This window comes from Polyergus mexicanus, unplaced genomic scaffold (assembly GCF_030449975.1).
Source record: "Polyergus mexicanus isolate NDT 795.1 unplaced genomic scaffold, iyPolMexi1.0 SCAF_16, whole genome shotgun sequence".
Classification (NCBI taxonomy): domain Eukaryota; kingdom Metazoa; phylum Arthropoda; class Insecta; order Hymenoptera; family Formicidae; genus Polyergus; species Polyergus mexicanus.
In genome coordinates this window covers 3,706,411-3,733,188 of record NW_027223336.1, presented here as the reverse complement: position 1 = coordinate 3,733,188, position 26,778 = coordinate 3,706,411, and the positions used below count along the sequence as shown (strand labels likewise).

Here is a 26,778-nt window from a genome sequence, read left to right as displayed (position 1 = left end):
GCGATAATTATCGCCATGTGACCCTCACCATGTGTTTGGCCATCGTTATGTACGTCGCCACCGGGGCATTCAGTATAATCCAGCAGTTCTTCTCGATGATCAGCGTGTTCCTATTAACTTTGTTAGGTAGAGCAATTTTATTAGTTGGTCACATAACGACAGGAGATATCCCCAGAAGACGTCAAATTGTCAATGAAAGAAGAGAATTATATACAAATTCAGAGGTGGATCGCGTCACCATGAGTGGAGCATCCTTGAAGTCGAGGCATTCCTTCGAACAAGATCTGTCACCGTAAAGACGAGTCGTTCGATCTAAAAGACCTCTGTCTCTGTTTAATATCTATCATCATCTCGATCGGCATGTTTCAACTAATATTATATAACTCGAATTTTTGTATGCCAGTATGTGTATGTATGATATAAATTCTTTTATTTATCATCATTACAATGATATTACTTTTAATATCGTGAATATTTCCTTCACATACAGGTATCCATTATATGAAATATTACGCAAGAAAGGGGCCGAAAATATTGCGTATAGCCATATTTAAAAAAATACAAGGATGATATACTCTAAGATATGTATTTTTCTAAAATATTGTTGCAAAAATTTAACTGTTAACACAGAAAGTTATATTAAATAAATAACTGCAAAAATATAAGATTTTGATGTGATAACATAAAATTGCGAGATATTGCAAATAGCTGTTTAGAGTGTACCGCAAAAAAAATTATAATTAATATTCCGACCATATTTATCGGTAAACCATCGCTTGTCTCTCTCTTGATTGATAATTTATACAGGCCAATAAAAAAACAGTATCTGATCGTTCATGTGCATTTTAGCTATGCTAAATTGCCAATTTTAAGACAAATTTTGTACTCTTGTCGTTATACAAACTAATTTGCGTTTTATATGATATTCTTCAAATATTAATGTACAAAAATATAACTAATTTAAACTTACAATTAGAATATAAAATTATGAATTTCAGGTTTTATTAGATGTATTAAATGATAAAAGCCTTATTTCTACTCATAATTTTTTGGCTTGCTTGGGTATTATTCATTAAAATAACTGTATATATTCTTATAATATATTCTTAAAATTTAAATATAATATTAATTTTTTAATATAATGTGAACACTTTTTGATAATATAAAAATCTTAGCTATAAGAATATAAACGGACGGAATACATTAATACATATCAGGAAAGATATGTATATATACTATATATATATATTCAATATAAGTCTGATTCATCTTATATGTGGACGGAATCATACAATATGAAGTTCAAGACTATATCAATTAGTAAATGTCTTGTGCTGTAGCAAATAAAAATTTATATAACTTATTATATATCACTGGCTGCGTTCAGCAAAAAAAACCAGCTTTGCAACTGTTGGAAAATTCTTTAATATGATTGGTTCTTGCTCTTAGTTCCTGCCGGATTTAAATGTATAAACCAATCATATTAAAGAATTTTACAACAGTTGTGCAAAGCTGCTTTTTCTGCTGAACGCAGCCATTATTATGTATCATACTAATTAATTTGTTTCTTGTAAAAATTTTAAGAAAGCAATATAACACTAAAAAAAAAAAAATTGCATATAACTCTTTCATTGAGTTTTTTGTGCAAGTAATCTATATATACAAAACTGTTAGTTATCATTATTTACCTCAAATAATTATTTTAACTGTTTCACTGTATATATATAAAAGCAGAAAAAAAAATATATATATATAAAGTGATGATTAAAAAAAGTATTTGTGTACTCCATCTTGTTTTCCATTTCATTGAATAATTTAAAAAAAATATATATTAGAAATCGTTTTTTTTTTTTTTTTTTTTTTACCAGAATATGTTTCATTTGCATTAGCATTAAAATAGAGTATTTTATAACATCTTCTTCTTTATATAAAATTGTCTCAAAAGAAAAAACAGAGATGTATATAAAAAAATACCACTCTTTTATATATATATATATATATATATATATATATATATAAAAGATTTACTTAACAGGCAAAGTAGATACTACGCTATGAGGCGTTGTTGGTCGAGAACCGGCAATAGAATGCGTAGTTGATGCATTTAGAGACTGCATTGTACCAATCTGAAATAATAAAATTTCAAATAATTTAGCAACTCATAACAATCCTTTATCATATATTATGATTACAATGCAATTAATATGATAAAGTAAATATATCATACCCGCAAATGAGCAAGATCCTCTAATCTTGTTAGATCATGTAATTCAAGATATAAGGAATACACGATAAGCCAACCGTACGCAGAAATGCAGATAAATATTGTCCATAGGAAACAGATCAAGACATTATAGGCAAATATCATATCATTTACAATGCTAAAAAATATAAAAGTAAATAGTCTGAAAAGAGTGAATATGGCAAAACTATATAGCCATGGTACTATTTTCTTTTCGTATTCTTTCCGCAGAGCTGTGATTAACATCAAAGAAGTTACAAAGACGACCATTCCACCCAGCATGGAGAACAATGCAAATACGATCAATGCATTACGAACTGGAAAAAAGTAGATCAATAATACATATTTCTATGAGCTATTTGAACAACTTTTGAAATTATTTCTCTATATAGTTATATCATGTTTAAAATTAGAAACTATATTTACCATGTTGATTGCCCACATAAACAAATTCATACGATATGATATAATATCCATAATGTGTGGAACCAGGCGCAGCTTGTGACAGACAGTAGATATCAAAAATAGCTGTACACACTGTGAAAAAGGCTAGACACTGAAAAAAATATTTATTTCATATTATTTAAACAGTTTTCAAAATAAATGTTATCTCCATTAAATACATACCAATGAAAATATCGCAGTAAACATAGCACCTCTTTGAATATCGAGTATAAAAGCATGCGCTAGTTTCGGTTTCTGATACCATGGAATCTTTATGCTGCGAACAGATCTTGACGATCTGAGATTTGCACTGCTGCGAGTAGTTACATGAGAATAAACAGACGGTGTTCCCATGCTGGGAGACTTCTTTCCATGATGCATCTTGACTCACTTGCAAACAAAATCAAGAACAATTAATCAGAAATCAAACATTACAAGATATTCATTAATTCAATAATTTATTTATACTCACAAGTTATAGAGATGTTTAAACAGTATTGCGATAAATTTTTTTATAAGTTGCAATGTATGCGGGTGCGTGTGTTATCAATGATATGTATTTAATGATATATAATTCTTCAGTGTGGAATACACACATATACACACATACACGCATCAAATAAATAGATATAGCAATAGCAAATATTGCAAATGCTCAAGTTGGTTTCTGCATGGATTCATATATTTCATTAATAATTACATTACGCCCATAAATGCAATAATAACGGTTATATGACAATATAATTGATATATGACAGTATAAATTTTTAATTAAAAAAACTTGTACGAATATGATATATACTGGCAATATAATTTTTATCAAGGATTTACGATTTTTATGCTAATATTGCACTAAACGCTTACAAATTTTATGCACATATTTCCATATGCATGTATTCACTTATTCAACTTGTATACTCGTAGTGCATTGCAAAACTTTCGTATAAAATCACGCACGCAATGGACACGCCTTGTCAAATATTCAAAACGTTGTTACACCTATAGTTGTATATGTATCACTATTCGCTTGTGTGCAATCATTTCTGAGCATGGCTAAAGAGTATTAAATAGAGTGGAAAGTCTATCGTGTAATATCACTTTAACACTTCATCCATTCATTGTTATGGATTAATTGTACATGGACCAATCACATTACGAGGAACGCATTACTTCCCAATTCCGAAAGAATCTAGACATTCGCGGTAATAGCCGTAACGACGCTTTCTTGATTATCGCATTCATTTTCGGAACATACACAAGCCGAGGGATGAATGCGATGAATATAAATAATGTAGTGTGGGTCTTTTAATTAAAAAATCGTTTAATAATTAACGATTTATCTGTATGTGCCGTACATCTATGTTACGAATCATGCTCGATCGATGAAAAATTGTGCCTTAAAAAATTCGTGACATTTCGAATTGAGAGAAAGACAGGGGTTTGTTGTTACCTGTGAACGAGGACAATAGGGTAGGGACTCGCAGTTTCTCGGTGTTTGTAACCAAAAGAATTGACGAAATCTACTATCCGAGAGAGAAAGAGTACCCGGTGACATTTTATGAAATGTCAGTTCCCACTATGACAAGACTGTACGCACTAGTGTTGTGAGTACTATTGTGATACGAATGTCAATCCAGTTTGAGGTTAAATCCCACAACACTATGTAAACGTATCTTTCATTTTATCCCGCCTACATTGGACAATAGAATCAAATGTGATAAGTTATAAGGCCAACCTCTAATCTGTCTACCCTTTATGCCAGAGGAATGGTATGATGATGTAGACTGTTGGAAAATAATTCTTGTACATTGTGATGATCCATTCTGGTGCATCGTTTATGCATTAATGTGTGTACACCATTTGTGTTATGTTCCAATCTAAGTGAATAGAGAACATAGAATCATGTAAGTGTACGTCCATCTATGTAGCATTTAATATAAACCTTATAACATCGCTTCATATATGTAAAGAAAATTTTAAACAATATTAAAAATATGATAAAGAATAGACATTGCAGCATTGTTATTTGTAACAATGTATGCTTTTTACAGGGCAGATCGGGATTATGATATGGGTCCTGCAACAGAAATGATGGTAAATGATTTTGATGATGAACGAACATTGGATGAAGAAGAAGCGTTAGAAGGTAGTGAAGATTCTCACAACGAGTTGTCCAATTTGCAAAAGGTATATCTCCGTTAATATCTGAGACTGTGCACTTTGTATATATGTATACACATTTGTCACTCTGTAACAAAGTTCTGATCCCGACTATTCTAGGATCAAGCCTGAGAAATGAAAAAATCGAGCCCATAAATAATTACAATTATGATAAGTTTCTGCAACACTTTGGACTCAAAGTGCGTTCTCGTAGTGAGATTCCATGTTTAGCCCGTAAAATATGCTTGATGTAATAATGATCTATTTTTCTCTGTCTCCTCGTGTAAGGAAGGTGATATGCCACTGAAAGATCTACTTGCCATGTACGGGTACGGTGATCCCTCGACGGAGAACTCGAACAGTTCCGATCACATGTTACTGCCATCTGGAAGTGGTGATCCTGAGACCGAGGAGCATTACTCGGATAAAGGTGACAACGATGCGGACGACGATGATGACGACGACGAGGCCGATGCGGCTAGCAATGAGCCGGATCTCAAGCAATTCTACACAGAAATGTTGGTGAAAGGAAAGGATAAGGCATCATCATTATCAGGATCAACAATGAAAAGCAATAGCAGTGGTGGAGTAGGAAATAGGGACAACAGGAAGCGTAGGCTCGACGATGACGAAGATGATGATGAAGACGCCGAAGTCGAAGAATGCTCGATGACTGAGACTCGAAGTGGAAACGGAAAAAAAACTAGATCGTCGCCTACGATAGTGAGCGCTAATGCTGTTACATGCGACGGTATAGTTAATTTAGGTACAGCCAGTGCTGCTGACAGTATTGTCGAAGAAAGTAGCGCCAGTGGTGCGATAGATGGTCCAGAAGATAGGATAGTCAGTACGGGAATAGGCAGTGGGAGTTCGAGATTGTTACGAAGTGTTTCAAGGCCGCAAAGCGAGGAAGAAGAGGACGATTGCGACTACAGTCCAGATGAAGAAGAATGGAAGAAGACAATCATGGTTGGTACTGACTACCAAGCAGCAATACCAGAAGGTCTGTGTCGTTACGACGATGCGTTGCCATACGAGAATGAAGATAAGATGTTGTGGGATCCCAGTCATATATCCGAAGAAGATACGGAAGAGTTCTTGGAACGCGCGCAACTTCCGACGGTAAAAGGTGGCTCATTACCGGCTGGATCTCATATCAGGGATGACGAACAGGCCTTGTATCTTCTATTGCAATGCGGCTACAATCTTGATGAAGCATTGCGAAGACGTCGAATGAACGTACTTCCTCCTACAGATGCAGTAAGTCTTTGGTCAGAAGAGGAATGTCATAATTTTGAATCTGGATTGCGCACTTATGGGAAAGATTTTCATCTTATACAGAAGAATAAGGTATGTAATAATCAAAATTTAATCTTTTTGTAACATAGAATTGAATGACAAATTATTGCTATCATTGTAAAATATAGTAAAATTTTACAAGTATTATTGTCCTTTTTCATATATGTAAAAGGAGAAAAAGACATGAAATGAATAACATTTATGACATCATACAAAATTAAATTATTTATACAAATTATTATAAATCATCTAGAAATTATTGAGATATTTTAGTGATTAATGATAAGTTGTATTGCCTTATTTGAGTTGTGGTGACTTATAGCAAGAGAATTTTTTTTTTTTTTTTTTTTTTTGTAGGTGAGAACGAGATCTGTCGGAGAGTTAGTGCAATTTTATTACTTGTGGAAGAAAACTGAGCGGCATGACATATTTACGTACAAAGCTCGATTAGAAAAGAAAAAATATGCTCTGCATCCTGGTATCACGTGAGTATTTTCTCTATCATAATGGAACTTTATACCAAAACACAGAAAGTTTTGAAATAGAGATATCACATATGTTTGCAATCTATCAAAAAATTGAGTCTAATACAATATTTAATAATAACAGTACACCAGTTAATACACTTTACAATGTAATAGTTTTTGTTAATCTAATTACTGCAAGCGTGAATGACAGAACCATTAAATCGCAAGCAGGGACTATATGGACCGATTTCTCGAGGAACAAGAGGGAGTGCGAGATCGCAGCAGTTCGCCTAACGTCCATTGTTTGCTGTACGGTGACACTAAACGGCAAAGATCCAGCACCAACGTGATTAATAATGACGAATCCAAATCGACAGAGCCTTGGGATGGAAATGCTGTCGATCCATTGGCAGAGATCAACGGTCCAACGGCGCCGCCACCACCGCCACCTCCACCACCACCGCCCTTGGTAACGTCGGCCGCAGTTACCATGTCCTCCTCAATGTGCAATTCCAGCGCTTTAACTACACCGACGTATTGTTCGTCGTCAATTCGTCATCCAGACTGTCCTTCGTCCGAATCGGGTTGTGCGAACTCGCTAGCAGACCGCTGGAGCGACCTAGCGTCTCGAAGTCAACCTACCTCCTCTGTCATCACAACGATAACAATCAATACTACCACAGCTACTATGTCTACGACAATGGTTACAGGCCTCGGCTCGACAAATACAGTTACTACTAGTTCCACCGCCTCTGCCGCTGCTGTTTCCAATAATTACTATCATCAGCGAGTGACATCATCTAGGAGCAATGATTCCCACGATACACCTTCACCTGAGAACATTTTACCTCATTTGCCCCCTTAGCGTCTAATTCGACCTTCAGGTGTTCAGCCTGAAAGGCGGCGGATGTCTTTACGCGGTGTGCCTAACTCGGCACTCACATCATCGTTAATGTCTTAACGCATAATAATATTCATTAATATCAAGGATTATATTTTTATACCGTATCGTAATTATTCATTGTCTTTAGCACGTGAGTGCATAATGTTATATATAGTAATGCGGAAGATGAAGGAATGTGCATTTGCGAGGAAAAGAGACTAAAATATATATATTGTATGTAAGATTCAAGATAAAAATTAAAGATAATTAATTGAACGAAAAACGAGCGGGGATTACTGTAGCTTTCTCTATTTTTCTTCTCCCCGTTTCTGAAGATATATACTAGAAAAAAGGTATATTTCGATTGAAATTCACATTTCGATTAAAACCGTAATAGTTACAGTCAGTGAATCGACAGAGAACTGAAACGACATCACATGCACCATTATTGTAATTAATATGTAATTCACAATTTGTCCAAAGCACATCTCTGTCTTTGGATTGGCAATAAATTTTGTAAAAGACGAAATCTCGTGGAACTTGTCAGTTCAAACCAAAATAAATAAAAAGTAATAAATGTTCAAATGAAATTTTAATGGAAGTCAATAGAAACAGTCGTTATTATTTTGATGTAAGGGATACGCATAAATAGCGATCTTAATAATTCGTTTTGTCCCTCGTTAAGTAGTTGGCTGTGTATAAAAACGTATACTTTGTATTTTTCACGTTTTTCTTAGAAACTATTTAAGAAAAACACGATGTATTTCTAATTTACTGGATATACACATTACATTATGTTTAATCATTTATAAATAGTGATATAAAAGAACAGGCTAAATCAGAAAAAAAAAAAATTGAATACCATGTTTTTTATGTTCCTGTTAACTTCTCTTCCTCTTCCTTTCTCTTTAAGTATTATACTATTTTCATACGACTATAATTCTTACATTGCGCTATGCACAGTAGAAAAATAATATATTTATTATATATATATGATTAATATTTGCGAACATGCACACAAATGTTCAATTATATATAATATCACACACAATTTGCACACTTTGTACAATTTTGTACCAAATTATAAAAAATAATACATGATACGAAATGCAGTCACAATTTAAATATTAGAGCTTTATATATACATGTCCACTTTCAGTATTAAATGTCTGCCATTTGTGACTACTTTATATATTGGAATGTTAAGAGAGATCTAAATTCTATTCCAAAGTGATAAACTGTATATTAAGATCTAATTATAAAATATGGTTTCACAAACTTTATCGAAATTGTGCCGAATCCAACGATTCGACAACTGTCTTGAGAAGTTTTCCCATCAACGGCAAGAATTGTACGCTGCTAACATTCGTTTTGAAAACACCAGTTGTAAGAATACTGTCGTCAAGTCTTTTCTCTGGTGTCTCGGCTTGAATTATTTCCATGGAAAAGTCTTCGTGATCGGGTGAACACACTGGAGCTTTGTCAATGGTACTGTTCTTCTGGAGTCTTGCGGGTAAATTCATTTGTGTCAGATCACTGGTATCCTGAATTGTCCTGGAGCTCCGTGTATCCACATCTATCAAGGAGCCCTTCACCTGCCAGATATCTGGTGTGCCACGGTGTTCGAGAAAATCGAAGAAGACCCCCAGCTCCGTAGCGGTCTCCCTCGCTATAAGTTGACGATCTCGCAACGCAAGTCTAGGACTCTTTACACCTTCCAGCGCCTGAGACAGTATCAGGATAAGATTGATTTCCAATGCCAGTCGTGTATTGTTCTCGTCCATGGACTCGAACCACGGATCGCAGAACCGATGATTTCTTGCTATAATTGGACTACCGTTGCCGCCAGTGCCGCTACCGCTGCTTTTCGTGACGTGTCTACCGGTCGCCAAAGCGGTCGCTCTTGAAAGAATAGTGTTTTCACATATCAACGGATCATACGGACGACGTACGAGTCTTGGACTGCTAAGTAATGGCACGGTAACGTCCAGGCCACTGACGGGGTATCCCAGAAATTCTCTGGAACCGATGTTAGATGTCGACATTCTGGAAATTGAGCCCGAAGCGGCGTGAATGATTCTTCGTAGATCTTTGCTCGTGTGCATACGCCGGAGATTATCCGGTGCGGCGCGTTCCCATTCCTTCTTCGCGGAATCCGTTTTATCTTCGCGTCCGGTTGTGTGTGGGATTAAAGACGCAGGCAATGAAGCGACGGGTTGCGAGCGGGAATGAAGAGCCTGGGTGAATAGCTGGGTCGAACTGATGATTGTGCCGTAGGTGAGCCGCGGACCGGAACTCATGCTCATCTGCGGTGGGCCGAAATTCATTTCGGCCATCGGCGTATACCAATAATTCTGAGTGTATATTGTGTCCACGAGAGTGTTCAATTTTGGAGAGAAGTGAACGAAGGTTAGCGCACAGGTCGTGTTTATGACAATCAGTTTGTTCACGAGTAGCTTCAACTCACCGCTAGGCAATCGATTGTCGCAAGACTCGAGCTCCTCGGCACTTTCTACGCTAATGCCATCAATGATGAACTTGAGTATTCGTGGTCTTAACAACAAGTTCACCGTACTGTCATATACCAGATACATGCACTTGATCAGAGTCTCGCGGACGCTTGGCTGGATCGCGTTCCAAACATATGTTTGCGTAGCTACAGCATGTATAAGAGCGATCAACGATTGTATCAGATCGGCGGCCAACAAATCTGCGGTGTGTCTCAGTAAAGTGGAGACAATCATTAACTGATGTTCATGAGAATTTAAGAAAAGGATCACATGATTGATATACACCATGTGCGTCTCGCTAGTCACTAGACCTATTAGGAACTCCAAGCCCAGGGTGTACAGCGGCCACCAATCCTGGCAACGCCATCGACCGTTCGGCGAATCGTCATACAACGAGTCGAGCATACTGTTAGCGATGTCTTCTGGCGGGATCAGACTGAGCCAGAGCTTCGCGATATCGTTGTCGCTGATAGGGTGCGGACAGTACGGCGAACGCGATATGACACCCAGCAGACTCAAAGCTGCTATACTGAATTTAAAATACGGATACTTCTGCACCGTGTAACCGACACATGCCATCAATTCAGGTACCATTTGACGCAGTTGTACGCAACTGGCTCGTAGACGATGCTTGAAATTTGCATTACGTTCGACGTATGATCGTAACAACTGCGTCACCATGCAGACAGCTAATGTTGCCGGTAAACTTTCTCGTATACCACGGAGGATCTCCGCGCTGTAATAGTCAGCCTTTTTCTGCGTATCTTTCTTCTCGGTTTTGATGAGATCGATAGAGATTTGTTGCTTTCGACGTTCTAGTTGAAAGGCAGCTTCCTTCAATTCTTCCAATTCACAAATAGCGATCGTGCAGGAATGCGCCAAAAGATACTCCAGGCTCGCTGAATCTTCGGCTAAGGTACTTTTCACCAGTTGCACGCATCCAAGCAGTAACGAAATCATCGTTTGGCGTAGGGCCTTTCCGAAGCCACGGTAAGTCTGTGCTATCTCTTGCGTGAGCTGTGACAGTCTGGTTTTAAAGATCCTCGAATCGCCAACACACATCTGTTTCCAAGAAGTGATGCATCTTAAGGACAAAGAGGCCAGTAACATAGGAATTTTACCGCTGCTGGTATCATTGGATTCTTTCACTCGCTCCAATAAAGAATCCAGGGCCAGCTGAGTTAGAAGATGCGCCTGCGTTACGTTAATTGGATAATGTTTAGCCGTTCGATCGTCAGTGAGCATGACAATAAAGTGATACCAAGATTCTAAATTAATTTCGTATAATGGATCGACGGTTTTGTCTTGTTTTATATGCTCTTCTTTAGTACTTTCGTCTTCGCCGTTTGCGACAACATCAAGGACATATATGGCTAATTTCTTCCAATGATCCTTGGTTTTATCCAAAAGTTCTTTTAGATTTTTTGAGAAATTATCTTCGAGTAATGGGCTTTTATATAATTCTAACGTAATTACATCCAACAATTGGGAATAACCTTTCACACCCGGTACTAGAGGTTTGAAAAGTGGCGCGAATAGATGGCTCCAAAATTTCTCTCGCTTTCGAAAGAAATTTACGAGAATCTCGTTTCTGTAATACCACATGGCACGTAATACCGCCATCGTGCTGTCATACAACTTGTCGCACACAATGTCACTTTCTTTGTACATTCGTTCTAAATACGAGTCCAAGAATTGACTGCAGCCCTCCGTAAGAAACTCATCGGCTGAACGCGGGAAAATTCTTTTGCGTTCCGCTTGATGCATGATGTTGAAGAGGGCTTCCGTCAAGCCGGGCTGTTTTTCCAGACATACGGCGACCAATTCCAGGATAGCGACTTTTACTTCAATCGCACATGTCGGTAGCGTCAATCGAAATGCGAAGGTTTCTCGTATAGAGGTACCATCCATTCCCATACAAACGAGCAAAGACATAGAAAATTCTTCCGCAAACTTCTTCAGTAATCTAACCGCCATTTTTTGCAATGAAGGACTAAACCAAACGTACAAATAATTAACAATGGTCGGCACTATGAGAAGTCCATTAGGTACCCTCGGAGAGGAATACAAAGCAATCTCGAGAGGTGATCTATCATCCAGTTCGAGATCCAAAGACTTTCTAAACATTAAAAGTCGATTGACTATCGACAAGGCTAATTCTACGGTTTTGATAGTCTTGAATCCTTTTCCACTAATCCAATCAGTCTCCGTGATCATTTTATTGTGCAATGTACGTTCGCCCATTCGGAGTAACTTCAATAACGCGTGACGCGGTTCCAAGTAGAGCAGACTATATACTACAACAAGTTGTAATTCTTTGCGGATATCATTTTTGGATAAAGTAGATTCTAGAGCCCGATGAATACAGTACATGCTTTTTAGCCATAAGTCAATTCTTTCTGCATTGGATTTAAAATACCATGAGTCCAATTTGGGTAAAACAGCTTGTAACAAAAACACCATACCCGGTATCTCAATAGTATACATAGCCTCTTTACTATGCTTGGAGATTAGATAATTGTATAACGTGTCTAAAAATGCGCGTAGAATAGGATAAGTGTGTTCGATAGTTTCTATTCCTGAAAGCCACGACGCGATAAGACCACCATCGAAGGAAATTGCTTCAGCGAAGTCTATCGGTTTCTGATACCAATTATTGAATTTCGGGTAAACACCCGATCGCATACGTGAGAGGATATCCTCGGGATATCTTAAAACCAATTTCGATGAGATACCGATGCACACGGCGACGATTTTGTATAAGTTTGTTGGTAGAACCGGATATGAGAATCGGTTAACGATCTCGAAACTCAGCTCCGTGGGAATGACCATATTTAACGGTATCTCAATGTCTTTGGCCAATAATGTTTCCAATAGTTTGAGACCGTGACAAACGTTTTCCGGTAAATCTGTCTTCACCACACTGATATTTGCAATTCCGCCGTCGGCTTGAGAAAATAACTGTTCTATTTTATGATGCAAAGCATTCCAGTAACTCGCCTTTGTACGAAATAAAACCACTTCTTTCTCTATAGATAACACGGCAATATTCTCACGCGCACTATTGCTGGGTATAGTAAATAAGTTTTTCTGAATTATACATTCCGCTTTGTATGGCTGTAACGATTTACTATGATCTCTTTGACGAGGAATCTCTATAGTCACTGTCTGTAGATTATCCAGTTCCAATGCAATCTGAAAATAAAGAACAATAATTGTAGCATATAATATATATATTAAATATTTAATATATAACGAATTAGATACATGATAGTATCATATATTACCTTCTTGGCACTTGTAATGGTTGTGGATGCAAGACCAATAGCTATACTGGTTAAAGGCTGAAACTTGTATGGATATAATTCTACAGCAACTTTATAAATTGGCCACAAGCCATCACATTGTTCGTTCCAAAATCTAGTCGCACATTCTGGGAACTTAATTGTAGCAGCCATGGCGTCAAAAATACCATTAAAAGCGCTTAACCGATCTTCGTCGACAAAAGCGCACACCAAAGTGAGAAGATTATAAACGCTGCTTCGCACAATTTCAGCATAATAGGTCTCTTCTTGAAACATTTCACAGTTCATTAAATCTCGCAAATAATGGAACACATCAAGTTGTATAGCTTTAATACCAAACGGTCTGAAGCGATTTAATGTGTCTATATTATCCGGGTCAATCGCATAATTTGCTAACATCCAAGATAGAAGCAATGGTCCATCTTGTGGTAAATTCTCACGAACGCATTTGTGTTCAAAAATTTCTTGCATACTACTTCTGATGCTATTTATCCAATCTTCCATAGCAGCGCTGAAACAAGATATAGCAACAAAATAAAAAAACACATAGAAATAAGATTATTAAAATTATATATAAAAAGTCATATATATATTTTCTTTAATTATAAAAAGTTTTTTATTAACTTAATGTTAACTTACTGCTTTCTCACATCTAATGCTACAAGTAATAATCCTGTTTGACTATATTGTATTTCTTCAATCTTTTTTATGATAGCTTCCTTGTCTTCATGACTTTTTGTATTCGCTAATCGTCTAGGTTCACCCTAAAAAATTTTATTAATATGTATTTGAACCAAATTTTTAGTGCTCTTAATGTATAAAATTTTTAAAGGTATGCGTCTTACCCCAATGCTTCCATAGAACTTAACAAAATCGTAATCAGCAATATGTACATCGTGCACAATCACAGTCAGTATGTGAAGCAGCTCTCGCATTTCAATCAAAGTACTATTATATAATCTATGTAAGTAATCTTCAGTACAGAATTGCGATCGTGTAGGCGGATTTACAAATTTCAATATTTTTATTTGCTTTTGTATAGATTCAAGGAGATTGCCCATCAAGATTTCATCAAAAAATTTCGCAAATTCCTTGTGATAAGGATGTCTTTCATTGTCTTTATATTCAATCATAAGTTTAAGACATTTTATTAAGGTCACTCTCTCAGAGTAATAAAAATTCCAAATATCATCGATTAAACTTTTTATAGACGTAAGATCAGTAAGCTGTGTTGCAAAAGTCTCTGCACAATTTCTGTATTCATAGGACACAAAATTGCACACGAGATCCCAGGTAATTGTGGCATCTAAGTTCTAATTAATAAATCAAAAATATTAACATTAGTATATCCAAATTGTATTAGAAAAAAAATTAAATGTAATTCTTATAAATTTATATCTTTGCAAGTTTAGAGTAATATATACTTACAATAAGTGGAGCAAGTTTACTAATCAAATCATACATCTGTTGAAGAGGAGGTGGATCTCTTTTAGAGATGCTTTGCAATGATGCATCTGTATATGGCTTAAAAAACTGAAGACCTTCCTTGAGTAAAACAGTTCCATTCTTTATTTCATCTTCAACAGTCTCTTTCGCACAATAGCATGTTGTGCCAGATATTATGGACCATAAATCTTTGCTGCAACTTTTTATTAATCATTATAACAGAGTAATTGCTCCATAAATTAATGAGACTATTTTATAGATTGTTACAAAAAAGGCAATATTAAAATAAAGTAATATTAAAATAATATTGTAATAGCAAAAATACTTCTGTTCTTTCCAAATTTAAAATATATTTCTTTTTGAATAATGATCAAATAATCATGAAAAGTTATAAAAAATGTAAAAATTATTATTATTATATACTTACGGCAAGTTGCCCATTGGAGACACTTCCATGTTGAAAATATTCTATTATTATATCGGAAAGTATCGTTTATAGTACACTTATAATATAAACGAATAAACTACATATGTATTTTCAAGCAAATAGTTTCTATTTCACGAATTTAATGACATTTGTCATAAATACATATAAATATTACTGCTCTCGATAACCCTACTTTCGGTATTGGCGGGTAACGTTAGATAAATTCGTATGAAACTGGTAATCGTACATGTACGTTACGTTAGGAGCCACATTTATTCATTTGCAGAAACCAGTAAACCACGTGACGTGCAGTTATCTACATTATCGATAGAAAAATTTAGCAACGAAATAATGCAACATATTATATGAAGATGTCGCCACTGAAAGCTGGAAAACTGTTAAAACTATGTATTTTTGAATTCAGTTGTTTCTCGCGCAACGTAACGGTAGGAGCTCCCGATAAATAGCATCCGTTCGATTTATTTTTACGAGGTAAGTATAGCTATCATTGTATAATATTTTTATTTTTGCAATAGTTCCAATATATCTTTAACGATAACGATGAGCTCGCATAATCGTTGTGTATATTCGTAAACAATTATCGTTTCTAACCGCTGTGTTTTTTCTCGAAGTAACGAAGCAAAGAATAAAGTGAAGTCTGCAAGAAAGAATGGCGTCGGAATTTTACTTTTTGTATTTTTGCTAATTTCTATTATATGCTTTTAGTCCTTTCTTCATCGCGGGTATTTGCCTTTATCTTCGACGATGCTCTTCGATGACGAGGACATCGCGTCTGAGAATGAGATGAAGATTTACAGCACGGGATTTCAACGAGAAAGCAAAAGAGCACCTTGGCCATATGTACGGCCCAGTAGGACTTTAGAGGAATCGCAGGTAATATTCAAAACATAATAAAAACACAAACAATAAATATAAAAAATAAGGAAGAAAAAATAATACTGATTCCTTAAAATATTAGCAGATCATTCATTGAAAGAATATATAAGGAGAAAGTTTTTTAGAGATTATTATCTTAAAATATATTATTAAAATGACAAAATTATTGATATTATTTTTATGAGCTATTTAAAAAATTGTTTCTTATATCATAAAATTACAAGCTATAAAGCGTTTCATTTTTTTTGTCGCATTATATTTTAGTGACAAATATTTTTGGCCATTTTAAAATATATTTTTTCTCTCTGTTAAAATTTAATGAATTCGCGATATTGAATATAAAAAAATAATGAAATTCGCGTGCAACATCAATTTAAAATCAATCGATCGGAATACTTTTAATATCGTCGCTCGTAGTTATACAATTTTCACAATTTTCAGAATAATCTTTTCTTTTGTTGAACGTCCTTGAATCATAGCTTACAACTTATATATTACAAGTATAAATCTGTCAAAAATATCTGAAGAGAGAAAATAACACGCAATCAATAATAATTCAAATAATAATACAATATTAATTTTTTGTTTTTATGAGTAGAAATTACAATACAATCTAATACATTTTTTTTTTTCGTTTTATACATCGCGCCTGATACCGTGTACATTGTTTTGAAGATCTCGATGACCAATGACCATCATTCTGTAAGCATTAGGGGCGAGTTATGGCGCGTAACACGCGCGCGAGAAAAATTGTACGCGAGAGGCGAAGAGGGCGAAGAGGGCGAACGCCACCGTCACAGGTTTCGCCGTGGGCATTTATCACACTTAGGATCCGCGACTCGGCCAGAAGAACGTTGACAGCCGGTCTCATCCGCGAGATATTACCGGGTATTAGACGACGTGTAAAGCGCGACTCGCTCGACAATGCTGTGAGCGAGGATGTACACTGTGTTTTGCGCGCGTGCTCTCGCGCAGCGGGCGCTTCTTCGTTGGATAACATCTGCCGTGTTATTCTCACGCAGTCACTGCCAACAATTTATGATATAGAAATCGTATCCGCAACATATTCTCAGAGTATTCTTTTTTTTTGTTAGATGTTCTTAAATAGCTTATATATTATAATTCCAACAAAAATATCTGAAGAATCACACGCAATCAATAATAATTTAAACAATAATACAATATTAATTTCTTGTTTTTATGAATAGATATTATAATCTAATACATTTTTTGTATCTTTGTATAATTTGTAATATAAAAATTATAATATTATAATATTATCATATAATATTATCATAATATTATAATAGATATTATTATTTAATACATTTTTTTGATATTTAATTTGATATATAATTTGTAATGTATAATTACACTTGTAAAAAAAAAAAAAAGATTGTTACTGTATTTATTAAAATCATTGTAGTATGTGTAATTCTTTAGATGTTTTTAACGGAATTATAGGAAGAGATATATTAGGGAAAGATTTAAAAAAAAATAGTTGAGATATTAATGCAGACCAATTGATGGCTTTATTGTTAATAGTTGCGACGTTGCTATTGTTGTAGCGTTCCGGTAACAACAATACCGACCGTACAACATAACGGACGGATAAATTCGCGAGACACAATCGCACAGAGTCGTGTGTTAATTAACTCTTTACAACACCGCAAATTAAAAATCATAAACTAAGCAGACAATCGCGGAAAGATTACCTGCGGCGTTAGAGCGCCGACGCAGTCGCGTCGCGTCGCGTCGCGTCGCGGCGCCGCTTCGGCTTCGGCATCGGAGTCGGAGACGCTGATCGTCGCCGTAGCCGCGACCAGTGCACGTTCATCTCGAACGCGGAACGCATCGTGTATATTTCGTCGCAGCTTCGTTACCGAGTGCTTCATCGGGCGACCCTATCGTGTGCACGATGTCGGTACAACGTACGTGACGAGGGGGGTCGGTCGCGATTCTATTATGCGAGCCAGCGTTCGTCGAAGGGAAAAGTTTTCGCGGAATGATCGAATCTTCCCGTTCCTCGATGCCCGGCAATTTTTTCGTCCGTTTTCCTTTCCCTTGATACTGCTCGAATAATTTGACACGTTTCCTCCTTTCCGAATCATATTCCGATTGTTTATCCGCTAATCCTAAGTTTATCAGCGCGCGAATATTATCGGACGCAAGTTTATCCGCAATCGACGAGTGATTTTCGAGTTGCAACTGGCTCGATTATATATGTTGACTGTACGATATTTCGATCTGTAACGCAGTTCTGTAACACAAGTGATACGCTACCTCTTTAAAAATGCAATAGCTTGTTCGTCACAGATTTAATTACCGCGAACGAACGAATGAATGAAGGAATGAATGTCACTCCGATACTCCGATTCTCAAAGAGAGCTTAAGGGAATTCGGGTTTATCATAGTTAAACGCAAATTTTCTTCGGAGATGCGTATCTTGACAAAAATTTTCCATTCGCACTTGTTGCTATTAAAATTCAATTTTTGAAATCTCCAACCGGAAGAGAAAATCTCATGGCATCTCTCTCAGATGCGAAACAGAATATCTAGCAAGCAACTTTGAATATTTCGTATTCTAGTCATATTCGCGTAATCCTACATCGCGATTCTCATTTGCTATCAAGATTTATGTAAATAAACACGCGTATAATATATACGTATGACAGACGTGTGTGCCCTCCTTGCATTTACGCAAGCTTCAAGACATATTTTCGCACCTACGGCAATACCTATCTGCATCGCGTTTTACACGGCAATGCGGATGTCGGAGGCATCTCTCACTGCCAGGACACACGTATCCGCATAATTTAGACACACCGCAAGTTTACCCGATGCTCGGGACAACTTTTTCATGTGTCCTCACTTCATAACGTTATCCTCTGCGATGAATTATCCACGATTGATATATACATTTCGCAGTGCGATATTATAGTGTATAATTTTTGGGGACGAACCGTTCTCCGTCCAAGAGTTGGTTGGGCATCTCTTGTCTAAACGTTATCCAAGAAACTTGGACGATGCACGCGGTGTTTCCTCTCTACGGATTTTTTAAATAATTTTATTTACCGCAGACATTATAGTTGTGGAAATATATAACATAATACGTGTAACATAATTGTGATAATTAACATAATAATGATAATTTGGTAATTTGTAATATTTTGCTAAATATATATATATTTGTGTGTGTGTGTGTGTGTGTGTGTGTGTGTGTGCACGCGATATATATATTTCTTCTATTAAATATATGTATATCTTATTAAAAACCATTCTCCTTATTATACAGATATATTTTTGCATGTTTACAAATCTTATTTCGTATAGATCTTAAAACGTAACAGACAAGAAAGAAAGCTCTGATTTATTATCGATTTTAAAAATACAAAGCTATTTATTATCTTCGTTCGCTTTTAAAGCGCGTCTAATTCGATTCGCATTGTTCGCGAACATTTTATTTTCTAATGCAATAGAAAAATTGAGCAATTTTTGTACTGCAAAATTGCCAACACGTCAAACGTTTTTGTTACATTATTTCTGTCTTTTGTTCGCGCAGTTTAATCTCCCTCGAATCCCTGAACTTAGCTCATTATTAGCGCCGGATATTTTCGGCGAGATTTATTTCCGCCAGCGCGATTGTTATCCTTTCCATCCGGACGATTATTCCGACCGCATAATGGCCGTGCGCGGTATTCCAGAGAACAGCAAGCGGTAAAATGTAGATCGACGCATCTTTCTTTACGTTCCTCGGGACATTATTCGGTGCGTCCCCTCGTGACTGCGCCCACTCTGCCAGTGAACGTCTCCTTATCGCGCGCGTGTGACAAATCGAGAATCGAACGAGTTCGTATCGTCAAACCTCTCGCAAAGTGAACTTTAGCGCGATGGATATCCCCACGTCATTTGGCTTGTAATTGTACGGCCGGCGAGATAAAGGATATTATAAGATAGAGAAGAGGATAAAGAGGAAGAAGAGGACAGACAGAGGAAAACCGCCGACAGGGCGGCCGTTGAGAGGGACGAGAGGGCAAGATGAGGGCTCCGTTGCTCCTCTTGGGCGGCATTGTTGTACTGTCACTCGCGGTAGCGAGAGCTCTCTCGTGTGTGTGCTCGCCGCTCGAGTGCGACGTTCTCACCGACGAGGACTGCCCTGGAGGCCTCACCTGGGATCCCTGCAGGTACAATAGACACTTGCGTTTACATACGGCATCGCCCGGTGGGAGCTCGAAGCGAAAGCTCGATACTGGGCGAGCTTCTCGGAATTGTGGCCATTTGTGCGCGCTTCCTATTCCCGCGGAAAAATCTTTACCCTAGGCAAAGGATATCACGGCGAAAACATGGGTTTAATATATCCTCACACGGCGATTTTGTACAGGACATCTCGATTATTCGCAATATTCGCGAGGAAGTTAAGCGCGCGCGGGAGGAAATTTATCGTCGCGAAAACTGCTTTAATAAACATTGAGAACTTTCTTTCTTTTTTCGCCTTTGAAGAGGAAAAACTAAAAATACAGTACGCGTGTGGAATTTTGTTACGTAATTCACATACGATATTCGCATAATAATTGCCGGTACACGTTCTTCACCGCAACGATGCCGTATCCCTTGTACCGCGCGAAAGCGTAATTTTCAATTCCTCTCTAAAGCCCGGAGTCTTTGCGTTCCCCCGTTGTAGCGTTTCTGTTCTAGCTACGCGTTGTAATTAGTTCCGAGTATAGCGAGCAATTAAAACACACGGCTACAATAAGGCCCGCGTACCTGCGCCTTTTTTATTCTCTCCGGGCGGCAAAAAACTACCGTCCTTTGTTGCTCAACCACCTTTGTACACCGCGTGCGCGAATTACGTTTTCGCGTTAGCGAATCATTTGTGGAAAAATCGCATAGAGAGGGATAAGCGAGGAGGGAGGAACGGGTGAATATCCGCGAGATAAACCCGTGTACGCATGGGGAAAGGAATCGAATGCGTTTAAAGAACGGCGCAGCCTTCAATCCGAAATATTCTGTTATGCGATAGCGTTTATCATCGATATGTTCGATATCTATGCGGTCGACATGCTGCGCGAGATCTATTGCCCTTGGGTCTATTCTCGCCCGTTCGCGCGGACAAACGCGCGCGAGCGATTGTTACGATATTTTCTACACACACGTATAAGTTCATATACCGTAAAATTCGAACAGAGGATGAACGCACACCTGAGTTTCAAATACATACGCGCTGTGTTTTATGGCTCGTACAAACAACCTGCTGCAAAACAGGTCATCCGCGCTTGTAAATGCTGCGCGTTAAGAATAATATATAACGAAGTTAATAAATAACTACGCGCGAGAGAAAGATTTTTAAAAAATTCTGCATTCGAGGAAATAACTTGCGCCAAGATCGTAAAGCTATATAAAGTTATCGTTGCACGCTGAGTTTCATTATAACATATCGTAGCGGTTTATCTTGCATTCATTTCATGAATTATCTACTTGCGAAGAAATATAACATGATAATATCTTGTTAATTATTATTATGGAAGTCGCGTTTACGCAGCCGTAAAATATATACGACGTATCGCATGATAATATTATATGTATAATAAAATACGTTGTACGCGTAAACCACAGTCTCGCAAATATTATCGCCTTATTAATGTAAGAGAGAAAGCACCAGACACATCCTCTTTAATAAATATAAATATATATATTTGAATAGAGTACCTAAACAGAGAAATAAATTCCGCTTCGAACGAGGACGTATCGATGAAGTGCAGATCGATAGCGATTTCATTTGAGTTTACGATAACAATGGCTTGGAAAATCAGATTGATGCGCGCGTCTATGCGCGATGATTATTTATGTAGGATAAAGGAGAGAGAAGAACAATGTGCGCGTTTGCTATTAATACACAAAATTTGAAGCATTTGTTGTGCAAAATGAAATCTGTCGACTAGATTTCTTACGTTAAAATATGTGTACGTGAATTACATATACATATAAAACGATATAATACATAAAAAAAAAAAAACTTAATCTCTACATCTGGGGATCAAGTTCTTTCAAACGCTTAACTTATGTATACTATGAAGTTGTCGCGTGTATCGTAAAAGCGATAATATCTTTATACAAAGATATATGTACCCATATAGGTCAATCTTGATTATAGATATCTCTGTTAGGTACTCGTATGTGTACTCGGAAGGCAGCTTCGATGACTCAACGACTTCAACCGCATGCATACACATACACGCGCACAATTCGGTCAGGTATATTACACAATACGCAATTAGAAAGCCTTTCGTCTTGCCTATATTCACGAGATAGGTAGCGGCGTGGAAAAATGACAGCTCTTTAAACCGTGGCTGCTCGAAGCGTTAGAGATGTGCGGTGAGATCGAGATTCTTCTCTTTTCTCTTTCCATTCTTTACGATCAAGAAAGTTACTCGTAACGACGAACAATTTCTAACGCAATTGCTTTTCAAGTGCGAGACAAAGATTGATGATCGTGCGGGGGAATCGAATAAGAATCTCGTCGGCGATTGAGAAGCGTGAATTGAGATCGAGCTATGAATTATGCGTTAGATTAAATGACTTTGAATAAGAGACGCGAAACGTTTCGCTGGGAAAGAGACACGGGTAGATATATTTATATTATCGATAACTGTTTCCTTTTTACGGTCTTTTAGAGCGGACGGTTTTACTTGTACTATCGCAAAGGCGGATTCTTTACGAAATTCATACGAGACCTCGAGAAATCTTCCTACGCAATCCGAAAGCTTATCTGCCAAACGTTTCGTTTCTCAAACTCTCTCTTTCTCTCTTTGTCTCTCTCTCTCTCTCTCTCTCTCTCTCTCTCTCTCTCTCTCTCTCTTTCTTTCTGTATCTGTGGCGTTATTTCGCTTCGCGTATTTCTATAGTATTTCATTATACACACGATAATACAGTCACACGCGCCTCGATACGTACGATATGCTGATTCGAAAATGTTGGAATTGAATTTCAAAGGGAAGCGACGCGGCCGTTTGCGGAAATGGAGAAAGAATTCTTTGGAGTAGCTTTGGACAGTTATAGCATCCATCCCGAGGGCCCTTTGCGAATTCAATAGATGTAGCTAACGTTTATTGCGTGGAATTTCCGGAAGGAAAGTTTTTATACGAGAGAGTCTCAGCGATTCAGGAGAAGGCAACGGCGATCGACCATCGAAACTGTATCGACACGATACCGAAGGATAAGTCGGGTAGTTTCAATGACGGCGCGATAGTTTAAGGGGAGAAAAGTTATACGACGAGTCGAGTTCTCCCCCATGTACGGCAAGAATATTGCTTTATGCAAATTTTTCCAGTATCTCGACGAGACGTGTCGTCGCGGTAACAGAACAATAAATATCGTGGATCGTGTCGACGACACGCCGGTGAATTGCTACCATCGTTAAGAGCGGCGTTGATATTATATCTTTTTTTACGCATGTTCGTTTCACGTCCGTTTGTAAGTTTATATATACATACGCTATACCGATACCGCAATATAAAAGAGTGGGAGGACATATGCCGTGAAATTTTGCGGACGCAACTGCGTGACAGAGCTATCTATGCGTAACGCATTTCAATGCGAAATCTCTTCCGTTTCTCGTAAACTCTCAATGAAACGTTAAACACCGGTTTCAGATCGTTTGGAATCTGAACCTCGTCAACCGTTGCCCCCCCATTGCAGCTGCGACCGGCTCAATGCATGATCAGGCTAGCAAATCTCATCGTAATCTTATCGTCGACTCACGACAGAAAAGACCGTTTTATTACGATTACGGTGAATTGCTGTACAAGTGTATTTTTACTTCTCACTTTTCCAATCTTAAAGAAGAATCCGGTCGCATTCTCGATTTTAAGTAAGTCGAATAATATAGTTGCATGCATGATGCATTTTGTGACATCTTTCTCGAAGAGTTGTCATTGACATTATATTAATGAAGCGATAAAATATTAATAAAATATTTTCTTCTGCATTCGAATAACAACTCCCATATCTCTTTTTATTAGATATCAAGATTATGCATTTCAAATTTATAATAAGTAAAAATATTTACTTTATATATTTTCAATCTTAAAGAAATTAAATTTTCAAAATGTCCAAGGGAAGCTTATATTACGTATATTTTTCGATATTTCGAAAACATTGTTTTCGCAATTATTGTGTGGAAACAATGGTGTCTTCTTTTTTATTAGACATCAGATTTAATAGAGCTCATGCTTGTTGGAAACCGGCAACACGGTTGCTCGCATTCTTCCATGAAATAATGACGGTGTACGAAAGGATACGCCGAGCACGGAACGGAAATCCAACGTTCAGCGACGTATCGGGAATTTATCAGAAAATATTTAGTATGCAAAACTCATTATTGGCTGCGGCATATTGTTGCAAATTAGGAATCGCCAGTCGAAACAAATTACATTTTTTTTTTTTTTTTTTCCGATGCGCAGAGACACATACATTAGCTGTGAGGGCTTCATTTTTCAAATCTACTTCGATGGCATTAACAACGATATAAGGAATACAAAACAGATTTGCATTGCGTTCTTAAACAATCATAAGTATACAAGCATATTTTCTAAATCGATACATTCTTCAAAATATTATGTAAAACGAAAATCAATTACGTTTACATACGTTCGATAACGCACGATTTTATTTTATCGCCATGTATTATCTCTTAGCCTTCTGATCTGATTATATTATTTTCTTCTCCACGAGCTACGTTCTTGTATCATATAAGAATGCACAGAATTGAAAGGTATATTAAGAGAAGTAGATTGTTTCGCGCAAAAACCGACAACGAACGCTGGAAGGCTCGCTTCTTCCTCCGCGCTACCGAGACAATGTAATAAAATTCCTGCTCGCAGTTGACAATTTTCCGCGAGATTATTTTCCGCGCGATGCACCGCAGATTGCGCCTTGAAATTCCTCCTATACTTTTTTCCACCGCAACTTCGTAAGACTATGCTCCGCGCTGTTGAGCATGCTGCGCGTCAAAGTGATATCCGTTCGCATAATACGTAGAAGCTTCTCAATTTCTTACATCTCGATCCAAGCCGAGTTTTCTCCAGATAAAAATGCAAGAATCGCGAGAATTTACAGATCGGATTGTAAATTCTATAAATGATGTACAAGCGCGCGATTCCAAAATACATATGTTTCGTACAAATTTTTCAATAAATAAAAATGTTTTATATAATTATAATAAATATTTTTTAAAAATATTATATTGTATATTAATTATTCAATTAATATATTTTAATTAATTATTGAATTACTTAATATATTACATTAATTGAAGGTAATTAATATTTTTTTTTTTTTGTTACTGTAATTTATTCCTAGGAAGATTTTGTGTGTGTGAAGCGCTTATAAAATATTAAATCGCTAAAATCTAAACTATGCAAAAAGCTGATAACTACAGCTGATATTTATATATTATAAATGTAAATATTTTTCTCAACGTAAAAGATATATGTTTCTCTCTTACAGGTATTTATAATATATTTATAAAATCTGTTTTATTTTCGTACCTTCATACGTATATTCCGTGATTTTTCACTAAATTGTTGCAAGACTTTTTTATTTGTTGACAAATCTTATAATATGGCGTTAGATCATTTTTCGGAGTATATGTCATTGTTCTCCAACAGCTGACCATTGTTTGAAAAGGGACACAGACAAAATCATACCTTCTCGTTTTGCCAGTGTAAGAAAGATATAAAACCGTTATAAGAGAGAAGCGCTTTATATCTTTTAAAACGTTGGTATCCTCTCGTCGCCCGTAGGATTTCTTAGAAGAAAACAAATGGCTGCATTCGAATCGAAGCAATCTGGCTGCGATGCACATGTATCCACCGCCGCTTGTTCGTTTCGTCTACCTTATCGTTTTATAACCACGGCAACAATTTCCCGCGCGGTTCGTTTTCCGCCAATAAAAAAAAAAAGAGAAAACAACAGATTGAGAGGCCAGGCATGCGAGACCTGAATATATTTCTCTATATATTTTGCCGGCGACCGACAACAGCAACGAGAAAGAAAGAGCTAATAATACTATTCGTTTAATTTGAATAGAGATCAACTTTCCTCGTTTCTGTTTGAAATATAAATTCTTATAGGCATTAAAATGAAATTAAAGACCTTTCTAGATAACATTTCAATATACTGTTGAACATTGAAGACACGTTAAGAATATCGAATATCACGAAAATATAATATATAATCTTACCACGAAGAAATACAACGCATGATACGCAGCTAATTATAATTTTCCACTCCAGTGATTTTATTGGTTTTAAGTTACTCGTCGCGTAAAACTAACTTGATTTGTGTATCGAGCGTGTTCTGTATGGCTATATTTTTTCTATATATATATATATTGTATATATAAAGATTGACCGTAAGTTTTATGTGTTTACAGGTGTTGCAAAGTATGTGCGCGTGTCGAAGGCGAACCTTGCGGCGGTCTCTTCGGTTTTTCGGGCAGCTGCGCCATCGGTTTGCAATGTGTAATCACGAATCTACTACCCCGCAGTCGAGAAATGGACGAGGGCGTGTGCACGAGTGAGTATTTACGTGAGAATTTTGATTTGAAAATTGAAATTTTTGTACGACCGAAAGAGAATTGGATCCTATCGTGTAAATTAAATTTAAACACTTATATTGTTCGGGCGATCGCGCGTTACG

At 36.8% G+C, this 26,778-nt stretch overlaps 4 protein-coding genes across 12 annotated transcripts in view; 2 read left to right on the top strand and 2 right to left on the bottom strand.

Annotated features, from left to right (window-relative positions):
* Nucleotides 1-1,054: 1,054 nt before the first annotated feature.
* Nucleotides 1,055-3,698, bottom strand: Pasi2 (Protein pasi2). The gene is made up of 6 exons (XM_070308918.1): nucleotides 3,551-3,698; nucleotides 3,159-3,353; nucleotides 2,870-3,076; nucleotides 2,669-2,798; nucleotides 2,228-2,559; nucleotides 1,055-2,126 (listed from the first exon to the last, which is right to left on the bottom strand). Exons 3-6 carry the CDS (start codon nucleotides 3,065-3,067, stop codon nucleotides 2,025-2,027), a joined length of 762 nt encoding a protein of 253 aa, XP_070165019.1. The 5' UTR covers nucleotides 3,068-3,076; nucleotides 3,159-3,353; nucleotides 3,551-3,698; the 3' UTR covers nucleotides 1,055-2,024.
* Nucleotides 3,699-3,956: 258 nt separating this feature from the next.
* LOC138940090 (mesoderm induction early response protein 1) lies at nucleotides 3,957-8,313 on the top strand. Of its 3 annotated transcripts, XM_070308625.1 has the most exons (6): nucleotides 3,957-4,290; nucleotides 4,393-4,590; nucleotides 4,738-4,873; nucleotides 5,135-6,196; nucleotides 6,503-6,630; nucleotides 6,841-8,313. In XM_070308625.1, coding segments are annotated over exons 2-6 (1,965 nt in total). In that variant the 5' UTR covers nucleotides 3,957-4,290; nucleotides 4,393-4,588; the 3' UTR covers nucleotides 7,478-8,313. The 3 variants fall into 3 exon arrangements, with proteins under 3 accessions (XP_070164726.1, XP_070164727.1, XP_070164725.1); XM_070308626.1 differs by having other exon boundaries at nucleotides 3,957-4,590; nucleotides 6,844-8,313; XM_070308624.1 differs by having other exon boundaries at nucleotides 3,957-4,590.
* Nucleotides 8,078-15,390, bottom strand: Nup188 (nuclear pore complex protein Nup188). The gene is made up of 6 exons (XM_070308622.1): nucleotides 15,184-15,390; nucleotides 14,739-14,955; nucleotides 14,156-14,623; nucleotides 13,950-14,074; nucleotides 13,293-13,821; nucleotides 8,078-13,200 (listed from the first exon to the last, which is right to left on the bottom strand). The coding sequence occupies exons 1-6, from the start codon at nucleotides 15,210-15,212 to the stop codon at nucleotides 8,776-8,778; spliced, it is 5,793 nt and encodes a 1,930-aa protein (XP_070164723.1). The 5' UTR covers nucleotides 15,213-15,390; the 3' UTR covers nucleotides 8,078-8,775.
* A 2,542-nt stretch (nucleotides 15,391-17,932) lies between these two features.
* The window catches only part of Cmpy (crimpy), a 269,291-nt gene continuing 260,445 nt past the window's right edge, over nucleotides 17,933-26,778 (top strand). Inside the window, exons 1-3 of one of the 7 annotated variants that reach the window (XM_070308937.1) lie at nucleotides 17,933-18,312; nucleotides 19,785-20,264; nucleotides 26,513-26,655. In XM_070308937.1, coding sequence (XP_070165038.1) covers nucleotides 20,119-20,264; nucleotides 26,513-26,655 — 289 coding nt within the window. In that variant the 5' untranslated portion in view covers nucleotides 17,933-18,312; nucleotides 19,785-20,118. Of the gene's footprint in view, nucleotides 18,386-19,495; nucleotides 20,265-26,512; nucleotides 26,656-26,778 lie in introns of those variants that run through there. The other 6 variants (XM_070308936.1, XM_070308935.1, XM_070308939.1 and 3 more) reach the window with 6 other exon arrangements.